Source organism: Chenopodium album, chromosome 9 (genome assembly GCF_948465745.1).
Source record: "Chenopodium album chromosome 9, dcCheAlbu1.1, whole genome shotgun sequence".
Taxonomy (NCBI): domain Eukaryota; kingdom Viridiplantae; phylum Streptophyta; class Magnoliopsida; order Caryophyllales; family Amaranthaceae; genus Chenopodium; species Chenopodium album.
The window spans coordinates 15,856,645-15,869,642 of NC_137842.1; the positions used below are offsets into that span (position 1 = coordinate 15,856,645).

Here is a 12,998-nt window from a genome sequence, read left to right on the forward strand (position 1 = left end):
TAATCGGGTCGGGTTGTAAACGGTTTGGGTTGTAATCGGTTCGAGTTGAACTTAGTCGGTTTGACAACTAGTTTTGCCAATTTTAAACAGGTTTCGTTAATGTATATCTAGTATATCCTCAATATTCTTTAATTAGTTATTCCAATAGATCATACGGAGTATTATTTAGTTTTTTAACTTTATGTCCCTTTTTTGTATAATGATTTTAAGGATCAAATAATAATAACAAATCTAGAGTTAGCTTTTGATTTAGATTTTTAATTTTTTTTTAATACAATATAGTGTTCCATAAGCCATTATTCGTTAGAGGACGATAATATTGTAGCATAAAATTCCAAACCTTTTCAATATAAATACTTTATAATTCAAATTAAACCCTTTTGTTTTACTATTGATAAAATATAACCAAAGAAAAAAAAAATTCTACGGTCATAACGGGTTACGGACTTACGAATTATAAACGGTTCGGTTATATATAACTGATTACGGGTTGTAAACGGTTCGATCATAACTTATTATGGGTTATAAACGATTCAATCATAACCAGTTACAGGTTGTAAACGATTTGGGTTTATCGAGTTTTGGTTTACAATGGGTCACGTTGCTATCGGGTTCAAAAGTACTCGGTTCGGGTTATTCTCGGTTTCGGGTTGTATCAGTTTGGCTTGATATCGGGTACGGTTCATTAACGGTTCTCAAACATTCGGATCGGTTCATTTTCAGGTTTTAAAAAATCGGGTCGGGTCGATTTACGGTTTTAAATTAACAGGTTCTTAGCGGTTCGGTTTCTTTTCGGAATAGTTCAAAACGGTTCGGATTCACCAGTTCGGGTCGTTTTTGACAGCTCTATTAATGTATAATTTCAAATATTGTATTAATTATTTCCTAATTTTTATTAATACAAATACATAATTACATCCCATATATTTATAAATAAACTGTAAGGCGTAAGCACATGAACAAACATCATATATTCATAAACAAAGGGAGTACAGAGTATTAACTTAAGCATCAAATATAAAGGTATTAACTTAACACATCCTTAAAACGCAAAATATCTTTCTTCTCATTCCCAATTCTGTTTACTTTAAACTTTTTTCCTTCTAACGTTAAACCCAGAAAATACCCATTAGCACACCTTATTTTTTTTTAAAGATGAAATGTTATGCTCCATATTAATCTAAATTCTTGTTGAAAATTTTCTAAAAGTAGTAAGATGGTTTTATACAAGTTATATTCTTGTTGAAAACACTATTTTATTTTTTGGTATAATTTTTTTTTTTCAAACTTGTACAGTCATTGAATAAAATTAAATATGTAGGTATAAAATCAAAAAAATAAATTCAATAAGAATCATATGTAAAACAACAATAAAGAACCAACTACTTCCTCTGTTACATATAATGTGCAACAATTAGGGGTGAAAGTAATTCGGATTAAAACCGAACCGAACCGAAAACCTAACCGAATTAGTAATTCGGTTTGAATTTTATAAAAATTCGGATTGGATCAGATTGGAAAAATTAAAAAATATGGAATACGGATTGGGTTCGGTTTGGGGTTTAAAAAAACCGAAAACCGAATTACTAACCGAATTTCGACCCAATACTTTAAGCCCATTTTCTTTTTCAAAATATCCAACCACTTTCCCCTTTTATGTATAAACTTAAAAAAAAAAAAATCTAATTCTCAAGTCTCCTTTCTCAATATCTTGCTCTCTCACAAAGAATGTAGTTAACAAGAAATGATTGTAGGAATTTTCAGGGTGAAGTTCGAGTTTCGGATTTGAATGTTTCAAAAGAAGGAAACAAATTTCGGTTTGGATTGGATTCTAATTTGAAAAACCGAATTAATTCGGTTTGGATTGGATTGAATTGAATCTTAATTCGGTTTGGATTCGGATTAAGATTTCCGAAACCGAATTAATTCGGATTGGGTTTGGTTTTGGCTATATTCCAAACCGCAAACCGCAAACCGCAAACCGCAAACCGAACTTCACCCATAGCAACAATTTCCAAAAACGGAAGTTACACATTATGTGCAACAAAGTAAATATTTCCATCTATGGTAATTTTTTTTGTGAAAAAGGACCAATCTACCCTTACTTAATTTCAATAACACACATATTAACCTATGGTAATCTTATTTTTTTAATGAATAAGATTATATGTTATTAACATATTAACCTACATTAATTCATTCATGATTTACCCTAATCCCAATCTCTCTCACAACCACATCCACCACCATCATTACCTCCCTCTTACCAGTCACCGCCGCCAGGCCGCCGCCACCACCACCACCACTATATTTCTCACTCTTCTCTCATAACCACGACCCAACCCAAAATTCCCCACACAGTCGGCCACCTCCAACACCGATTCCACCCGAGCACCACCTCCGCCCGAAATTTCTAGAAATCCTCCATCCACCACGAAGGCACGAACCTTGTTTTTGCTTCGATCTCTTTCTTCTTTTCGCTCTCACAACCATCGTCGATCGAGTCATCGACCTCATTTTCCCTTGTCAAAGTCGCCGCCGACTCCTTTTTCCCTTGTTATAGTTGCCGATTCTCCTCATAATCAAACCCTAAAATTGATTTGGGTATGTGGTGGTTGTGAGCTGGGCGAGGTTAGTTGGTTTTGGTGGTTATGGAGGGGTTTCAGATTTTGGTTGTGGTGATTGGATTACAGTTGCGAAGTTAGTTAGTTCGATTTGGAGGGGTGAGTTTTGGGTAATTGGGTTGTGGTTGTGGTGTTGGTTTGGCTGGTGGAGTTTCGGGTCATGGTGGTGGTGAGAAGGTGGTTACGAGATAGGGTGGTGGTGGTGGTGGATGTTGTTGCTAGTGGGTGGTGTCGGTGGGAGGCCGTGGCAGGTGGTAGTGGTGGTTGATTAATTCTTCCCTTTTCTCTCACCTACCCTTAATCCCAAACTCTTCACTTTGTTAATCAACATTAACAAATTTTGTCTTCAGAAACATTTGTTGCATATAATGTGTAATGGAGGAAGTATTATGAATAAACGTAATATTTAAGTCATTAAATGCTATAGCTTAAGTTTATTACTTCGTATATCATTTACAAAGTGCCGAAATGTTTTGGTTTTGTTATGGTCCAAAAATAAGGCATTAAAGCCAATTTTGCCCACATTATTTGAACATTTCACTACTGACATTTGGAAATGTAGTAAACACGATTGAAATTCAAAAGAGGCATACACTATTTATAAATTGGCATTAAGTAAAGTATAAATGTGGTTATATATGTACTAAAATTTTTCATTTGTTGCAAATTGGGTACTAAACTATGAGATAGTACTTGCATGTGAAAGTATTCCGGCCAAGTAAATAACAAATTTTCCATTTGTTTCACTGTTGTATGTAGGTAGATTTTGTTTTGGTTCTTTTTTCTTTTTCTTTTTTTTTTTTTTAATTTCGTTTTTCATGTAGTTTTATTTGTTTTCAAGTTGCCCCAATTTAAGATTTGTTTGTGCGTATATACGTTAATTATAGGAAATTTTGTCTATAACTACCCTAAAGATAGGGTTATTTGTGAACAACTACCCGTTTTTTTTTTATTTGTTAAGAACTACCCAGAAGTTAAGAAAAGTTTGGATAACACTACCCGTTAACGTTTTCCGTCCAAAAAAATGTTAATGGGGTCCACTTTTTCACTTTTCCCACTTAATTAACTCCCCTAATTACCTTCTCTCTCTTCCTTAATTAACTTCCCCTAATTACCTTCTCCCTCTTTCCTAATTAACCTCCCCTAATTACCTTCTCCCTCTTCCCTAATTAACTTCCCCTAAACCCTAGAAATTAAAACCCCCAAATTTAGACATCCTATCAATTACAATGGCCAATTAGACATCCTACCAACTGCAATGGCCAATTAGTAATTGAAGTGCAATTGAATTCAATCTCAATGTCAAAATAAGTGAAACCTAGAACTCAATTAAACCCCTAAATCCTAGAAATCAAAGCCCCCAAATTTATTTGAACCCATAAACCCTAATTCGAATCCCTAATTTACACCCTAATTATGTTAATTGCGTTCAATTAACACTTGTATACAAATACAATAAACAATAAATTAAAAGGAAAGTGTGAAACATTATTTGAATAATTGAGAATTTGTGTTCAATTGATTGAGTATAATATTTTGGATTATAGAGTGAGAATGGAGAGGAAGTTAATTAGAGAGAAGAGAGAAGGTAATTAGGGGAGTTAATTAAGTGGGAAAAGTGAAAAAGTGGGCCCAATAACGTCTTAATTGGACGGAAAACGTTAATGGGTAGTGTTACCCAAACGTTTTGTAACTTGTGGGTAGTTCTAAACAAATAAAAAAAAATGGGTAGTTGTTCACAAATGACCCTATCTTTAGGGTAGTTCTAGACAAAATTTCCTTAATTATATAGTCGTATTTGGTAGGTATGTAATAGTTTATTGAACTCCAATAATATTTTTTTCTTGAATTTTGAAGAATGTGGTATATTTGGGACTTCTATGATATTAAATTTGTCATCACTCAATGTAAATGATAGATTTATATCTTGTTAATGCATGAATTTGATGTTTGTAATTGCTTGGGGATTGTTTTAATTTTTGCATCAAATGGAATAATTGTTGTTTGCTATTGAAAAAATTATGTTTTGTTTATGTTTTAATAATCTTTTATGAAAAGGTTTTGTGTAGAACGGACTCATGTGAGTCCAGTTTATAACCTTCAAACACACCACTTCCATTTTTTCTCTCCTCCATTTTTACAATCCTTCATTCATCACCATTTTTTTCACATTTTCTCTCTCCTCCTCATTCAGATCCTTACCTCTTCTCTAATCGAAACCAAAGGATCAACAACAGATAAAAAAGAGCGATAATTTGCGACCGTAACTTCCTGCATCTGCCGTTGACCGCAACTTCATGCATTTGCTGCCGACCATAATCTGCCGCCGACCGCAACTTCCTGCATTTGCCACCAAATCCTCTCCGTATATACTCGAAGAAGCTCCGGTTCCTGCCAGAAATTCGAAAATGGCGCAAAACATAGAGCTCAGAAATGGAGAAATTGAGAAAGAATATGAGAAAATCTGACTTTGTGAAAAAAATCGAGGGTAAAGATAATGGTGTCTAATGTAATACTCTGTAAAGATTTATAAAAGAGAGCAGCTCCAACAATAGTTTATATGCCTGACCAATATTATTTAATGGCTGACCAATATTATTTAATACCTGACCAATATTATCTAATTTCTAATACTTATTAACTAATACCTGACTAATATTATCTAATTTCTGACACTTATTATCTAATTTCTGATACTTATTATCTAAAATCTGACCAATATTATCTAATTTCTGATACTTATTATCTAAAAACTGACCAATATTATCTAATTTCTGACATTTATTATCTAATTTCTGATACTTATTATCTAATATCTAGCCATTATTATCTAATTTTTAACAGTTAATTTTTTTTTTTTTTTTTGTATGATTGGACTCATGTGAGTCCGTTCTACACAATACTACTTTATCTTTTATTATTGAATAGCTATGATAATAAACTCAATTGATTATGATAAATTTGTTCATCAATCTAGATTTGAGGCAAAATAATCTCATAGGTTAAGTCTTGTATGTGGCTAGCTACACGGTGTGATCACATTGATTTATAACTGTTATCTTTATTTATATGTATGAGTAACCTTATTTCTTCATAAGAGTAACCTCATGTTGTCCATAAAAGTAACCCAAATTCATTATATGAGTGAAATCAAGTAATTTAGAAATAAGTAACTCCATAAAAATGAAAGAATAATTCCTTTTGTTTCAGAAAATAACCCCTTGTTCTCATTTAAGTAACTTACATCGTTAAGGTAATCTCATTTGCTCATCACCATATATAACCCGCTATTACTTTAGAAATTGTCTTATATATGATTATTTGAAATGGCCACACCATATGGTTAGTCACATATAAGATTTTGTGAATCTCTTATGTACATAGTTTTATTTTATAAACCTATTTAAATTATGGAAAATTTTTAAATTACCACCCAAAAATGTAATCATTTTTTAACTAACCACCCATTTAATTTTTTATTTTAAAATACCACCTTTTAAATTAAATAAATGCTCAGATTATCACCCATTTCAAAAAATCTGATGGATTAAATAAATGCCCAGATTACCACCCATTTCAAAAATCCGATGGATTTTCCGTCGATGGGCCCCACCCAACGCTTATTTTGATTTTTTTTCCCCGATTTTTTCCCTTTAAAAAGCTCTCCTAACTTCAATTCACATTTTTCTCTTTGAAATTTGGTAAAATTTGGTGAAGGAAATGTGAATTAAAGTTTAGAGAGCGTTTTTAAAGAGAAAAATCGGGGAAAAAAATCAGTCAAAAGGGTCAAAATAAGTGTTAGGTGGGGCCTACAAACGAAAAATCCACCGGATTTTTTAAATGGGTGGTAATCTGAGCATTTATTTAATTTAAGGGGTGGTAATTTAAAATAAAAAATTAAACGGGGGGTTAGTTCAAAAATGGTTACATTTTTGGGTGGTAATTTAAAAATTAACCTTTAATTATAGTTAGGTTTTAAAGGAGGTAAAAATTGAACTTTTTGGCTGAAAAACACCTAATTTTAAAACTTGTAGTCAAATGAAGGTTGGGAAACAAACGACATCCTTCAACCTGATGATTTGTTGGGGAGCATTTTTTTAGGCTGCCGGTTAAAGACTTGTTGCGAAGATGCGTCTGCAATCCATGGTGTGCCCTTATTGATGAATCTAGCTTCATTTTGATGCACCACCATGCTCAATATGCTACTTTTAAAGTTGCAAAGAAGATATAGATGTGCCACTCCTCCTTTGGTTTCATATGTTAATACATCCAGATCGATGCTATCTTTTTTCCAACACAATAGAACACAATAGAAAATCTGCTCTCAGTGTTGATCCCAATATAAAAGTGAACAATAAATGTAGAGGCAGCGTAAATGACATTACTTGCTTTGAAATTGAATTGTTTAATAAAGAACGGGGGGACTTTGATTTCTACTGTGCTTGTGGAATCCGACCTCAAGAAATTTTAAAGACTGTTGCATTTCTAGAAGCCCTGAATCCACAGTTGTAACAGCTACTTCAGAAAACTTGAATGATTTTTGCGTTTTTAAACATTGACTACTATTAATTGTACTTCATCTCAGACTTCAAGGTATTTGAAAAATAGTTATAAAATGTTTGCATAACCAGCTACAACAGATGAAACAAGTTGAGTACAAAGTTTAGTACCTAATATGCAACAATTGATAGTTGAGCATCTGCAACAAATGGCAAACTTTAGTATCCATATTTATACTTTACTCGATTGGAAATCCTAAATTTTGCATACTTGATTTGGAATGAGAGAAATTCAAGAAGAATTCACTAGAATTATTAGCAAGTTACTACAAGTATTTTGAGACCATGTAAATAATTGCCTCACCAAATGCTTGAAGGCTTTAATTTGTTAATTTTTTGTATTTTGGTTATTACCTGATGGCATCATTGTGTATTCAATATTGCCTTGTATGTCGGCAATTGACATCTAATAGAAACTTATATGTTCAAAACTTCAAATAATGATTATGGTTAATCCACCCTACCACTTACCCCACAATAGGGGCGGATTATTTAAGGGGCTCAGTGGGGCTTGGCCCCTGTTGCATTTGGGAATTTTTTTTTGTAGTAAAAGGCTGATATTTGCATGCGCTTAGTCCAATAAGAATGGCCCAATAAATACAACAAGCTAAGTCTCTTTTTATTCACCTAGGAAAGCAACCCAATTCCCAATTAATTAAAGTCTGACAACTCACAACCCCATGCCCCCCCTCTTACGGTTACATTTAATGTAATTATGCAATTTTTCCAAATTACATGTCAAAATAGCAATTGTTGGCTAAAACCAAACAAATGATCAATATACGATAATTCAATTGTTTTTTGGTGCAATCAAATTGGTAAGTTATTTTGATTAGTTTTAGCCAAAAATATTTTATACTCCTTACCATCTATTACAAATTCACATTAAATTTATTAATAATTTTTATAAGCTTATTTTATTATATTTTTTTAAAGACATGCATATTGCATACAACTATGTTAGAAAATTTTGGCTCCTAAAACAAAAACCTTCGAGATCCGCCACTTCCCCACAACACGATTTCTTCATTTATATCCAAAACCCTTAGCCAACACGATAGAATCTACTTGCTTCATAAATAGGGATTCAAATACTTTTTATCAAGGGTGAACATCTACTAGCTGCCATATCAAATCAAGGAATATCTTACATTCCATGGATTTACAACTATATACATGTCATTTTCAAAAACTTCCGCCATCGATGTTAAAAATCTAACTGTAAATTAAACATACAAATTTACATTTCGTATGTCAAAAAAAATTTACATTCCAACTCATATTTTTCTCTCATCAATCATCATCATTATTATTATGTTAATAAAAAAAAACAATTAAAAATTACCATTTTGCTATGATATTCCATAGCAAAGATTAGCATCTAAAAAATGAAGAAAGTAAGAGAAAAGGATAACTAACAAAATGGGCTGAAGAATCTAATTCGAAACTCCATTAACAATACACATATTTTTTTTGGGCCCCGAGTTTTGTTACCTTTCATTTCCTTACATTATATAAACACCCTCTTCCTATTTTTCATTCCATTCCATCTCACATACTCTCATTTTCTCTTGCCCTCTTTTTCTCTCTCTTCTTCACGATCTCTTTCTTCTTCCTCTCGCTTTACATCAACAATGGTTGATCAACTCAGCGACGATCAGATCTCTGAATTCAAGGAAGCCTTCAGCCTATTCGACAAGGATGGCGATGGTTTGAATTCTTCTTTTTTTTCTTCATTTTTTTGGTTTTGTTTTGATTTTGGTTTTCTGATCATTTTGACTCGTTTGATGATTTGATTTGTAATTGGTTTTTGAAATGTTGTTGTTTTCTTCAGATCTTGTTCTGGGTTGTTTTGATTTTGATTTTTTACCCTGATTTTAAATAATTGATAATGTGATTGATTCTGTTTTCGATCTGGTTGATCGTTTGTTTGATTTAGATCTTATACTTGATTTGATTTTGTATGATTAGTTTGGAGATTTTGTGGGATTTGATTGAATTTTGTATGTAATTGCTTTTGTTTATATGTATGTATTTATGGAAGCAAATGCAACCGGGTTGATTAGATGAGAATGAAATCCTTAAATTGAATGTTTATTTTTGCCATATTTGTGATTTGTTGAAGCTATTTATTATTCACAATGCTATAAAAATGGTGGGATGTTTTTGAAATGAGTTAAAAAATTATAGGGGTGCCCTTGATTCAAATTATGAACCCTAAGTTTGCCAAAATTCTTTTAATAGCTGGCGTATCGATATATGTTTCGAGGAGCTGAGCCTCTCTGGTAGGATTTATACCTGTAGATGAGGTAGTCAATCATCGGTTGTTTGGGTTTGATTGCTTATAATATTTCGTTTCTCTCGTTTTATTGGTGAGGGGGTGGGGTAATTATGGATGTTTGGCCTTTCTATTGGGGAGCAGGAGGGGAGGAATCGGATGTTCGGTCACCGGTTGTGAGCAGGATGGGAGGAATTTGATGTTCGGCCTTGGGTTGGGGAAGGGAAGGGGAGGAAGTGGATGTTTAAAGGACATTATTTCTATGTTTGCTTGTGGTTCCGGCTGATGATATTGTTAGATTGGTTGCCGAATTGCCACTAGATGATTGTTGGAGTTGATTAAATTTGCCTCAATGACAATGTCTAAAGTCTATGTGGGAATTCGTTTAGTGTTACATTAAAGCACGCGTTTATAGATAATGTCGATGAATTAAGGGGGATAATAAGGGTCAACCGGTCAACCATATGTGTCAACTGTTACCATAAGTAATATCTAGCCCGGAGGACTTGATAGTTGTGTGCCCATTTAAAGGTCAAAATGTCGATAGCTGTAGTTCAACCATTCAAGTGTGATTATCTGTCCCCATTGAAAAAAAAGTTGTGATTATCTGTCGCTGTTTTATGTTTCAGAATGTCTCAATTCTCAACGGTATAAGATATTCAGGCATTCATTTGATTAATTGTGTGCATCTTGAGTAAATGATACATTAGCATTTGGTCCTGTAGTGTGTTATGATTGCAACTTTTGGCTTTACAAGAACCCGACTTATGTGATTTGAATAGAAAGGCGCTGAACTGTTATCATCTACATCTGAATTATTTCCATGTTCTTTTTGACCACCTACTATACATCTCATATCCTCTTTCACCATTATTTTGACAGCTCCTATGATCTGGTTTGCTTAGTTTTATTTACTTTAATGTTCGGTTTTTTTTTCCTCTTTTTGCTCAATGATTGAATTTCTTGCTTTTACAGATGATGAGGTTTCTTGCTATACATTATTATCCCTGACTTTTGTTCTCTGGTTATTGCTTATGTCTAAATTTGCGATTACTTCATTCCAATGATGTTATTAATGTGTATTTTCCTCCAGGTTGTATTACCACCAAGGAACTCGGAACCGTGATGCGTTCACTTGGACAAAACCCAACTGAAGCCGAGCTACAGGACATGATTAATGAAGTAGATGCTGATGGAAATGGAACTATTGATTTCCCAGAGTTCCTCAACCTGATGGCCAAGAAGATGAAGGACACTGACTCAGAGGAGGAGTTGAAAGAAGCTTTCCGAGTTTTTGACAAGGATCAAAACGGTTTCATTTCTGCAGCTGAACTTCGTCACGTGATGACAAACCTCGGTGAGAAGCTGACCGATGAAGAAGTTGATGAAATGATCCGTGAGGCTGATGTAGACGGTGATGGTCAGATCAACTACGAGGAGTTCGTTAAGGTTATGATGGCCAAGTGAGAATCCACCGAGTCTTACTTTAAAAACCCCCCCTTGAATTAATTTACAGGACAGGGCAGATAAGTTTGATGAGATTTCCAAAATTCTATCCCCTCTAGGTCAAACTCATAATATGGCACTATAATTATCATTATTATTATTTTTAATAGTCTTTTTTTTTTGGTGTTTCATCTCTTTTTTCTTGCTTTTATTGTGTAGGTAAATCTTCTTTGCTATATATGCTTATTTGCCCTGTCCTGGGTTCTACAAGTTTTGGGGTTAATAGTTTTTTTTCTTATCTTATTATTTAAGCCTTTTCATCTTTGGTAATATGAACCTAGAACAATTGGATTCAAATTTTATTGGCTTTTGGTTGACTAAATTTTGTTTATAATTTCAAAATCAAGATTTTTTATTTTAATATGTTTTATTTTTTCCTTATAAGTGTTTGATTTTGGTTTCCCAACATCTCTAGACAAATAAACCAATTATTTGGATTTTTGATGTGCAAATTATGTGATTAAAGCTGTCATTCATTTTAATTAAGCATAATCTAACAAATTTTAATACTAATTGCATATGGGGCACATGTGTGCTTGCAGAAAAGTCTGTGCAGATGCTTTTGTGCATATCATTAGATTCATAAAAATCACTATTAAATTACTATAGCTTTTTAAATTTGCAACATTAGACCAAAATGGCATCAATCTTAGGATAATATGATACCGAGCAGCTAATGCGAAGGTCGATTCCTTCTTCTAAAGTCTTAACGGAGTAGTTTGCGCTTCTTCCAAATGGTTATCACACTGTCTCTAGGTAGCTAGCTAATGTGTACGCTAGACGAGAGTTACAAATTGGTCCGAATGAGGTACTTTATGAATACGTGTCTAAGACTTTTAGTCTTAACCACTAGGTCAAGCTTTCATTGATTTGATTTTTAAAACCTTTTTCTTTGATAAGGAGTTGTTTTAAACCCTACAGTATTTGAGCATGACATTTAAGGTTTCAAAGTTAAAATCTTATATAACTACATCTTGCCTTTGGTTATGATAAGTTGTGAAACTACAACTTTCTTCAACTTTTTTACTCTAGAGAGTTTCAAACAGCTTATTTTGCCATGTTAACTAGCTTACTAATGGCTTTTCTTTTTTTTTTTTTCTTTTTTTTTTTTTAATTTTTCTTTTTTTTTTTTAAATTTTTTTTTTAGATATGCTATATTCTTTTACCAACTATTTAAAATAACATCAACTTGTGCAATAATGCTATCAGTGATTGATAGTTGTTGATTTCTAGAAATAATCTTCCTATTCCTCCTTTTTGAGGTTTTGATTCTAATTCTATATTTTCTTTTATTTATGGCCTCTAAGCTTAAGTTTAAGGACTTGGAATATAATGATTTTTAGTAGCATCTCCCTTTAGTTCCTTTTATATGATATGATTTAAAAAAGTTTCTCAAATTTATCCTCACAAAAAAATTGAAGTAGTATATATAATCTTTAGAATAATTTTAGTGATATAATTTTATCTACAAGTGATAGACAACGTCATATTTCTCTATTTCTCCTCCCTTCTCCCTCTTTCGATCTGATTTTACATTATACCCTTTACCTTCCTCTTTTCTTCGATCCTATTATCTCCTCTTCCTATGTCTACCCCCCTTGTCCTTTCACTCAATTTTATAGATGTCAATCAACTTAGTTGAGAAAACCCGTAGAAGACTATAAGAGAAGCTGAAACTTTTGTTGCTTTTCTATTGACTTCTTCTCTTTATGCATGTAACCCCATAGGAAACATTGCCACAGTTCTCTGTCCTCTATCATCGTTTATATGGGTCAATCTTGTGGCAAACGTCGAGTGAGAATGGAGAATTTAATCTACTAGTAGCTACCCTAGTAGATAGATTATGATACAGTTAGAGTTTGATCTGATTCATGGCATGCACTCTTGCTTAATCAATACAGGAAAAGAAAGATGAGAGCTCAACAACCACCGGAGCCGCCAAGGAAATCGCGCAGCTGGAGGAATCGTTGTAAATCATGGTGTTGTTCCAAATGAATGTGCGTTTCCATCTCTCATTCTAGTTTTAATCTT

General features: G+C 33.1%; 1 protein-coding gene across 1 annotated transcript; it reads left to right on the forward strand.

Annotated features, from left to right (window-relative positions):
- The first annotated feature begins 8,710 nt into the window (after positions 1-8,710).
- On the forward strand, positions 8,711-11,089 carry LOC145558432 (calmodulin-7-like). The gene is made up of 2 exons (XM_081619678.1): positions 8,711-8,893; positions 10,555-11,089. Exons 1-2 carry the CDS (start codon positions 8,818-8,820, stop codon positions 10,926-10,928), a joined length of 450 nt encoding a protein of 149 aa, XP_081475804.1. The 5' UTR covers positions 8,711-8,817; the 3' UTR covers positions 10,929-11,089.
- The last annotated feature ends 1,909 nt before the right edge of the window (positions 11,090-12,998 follow it).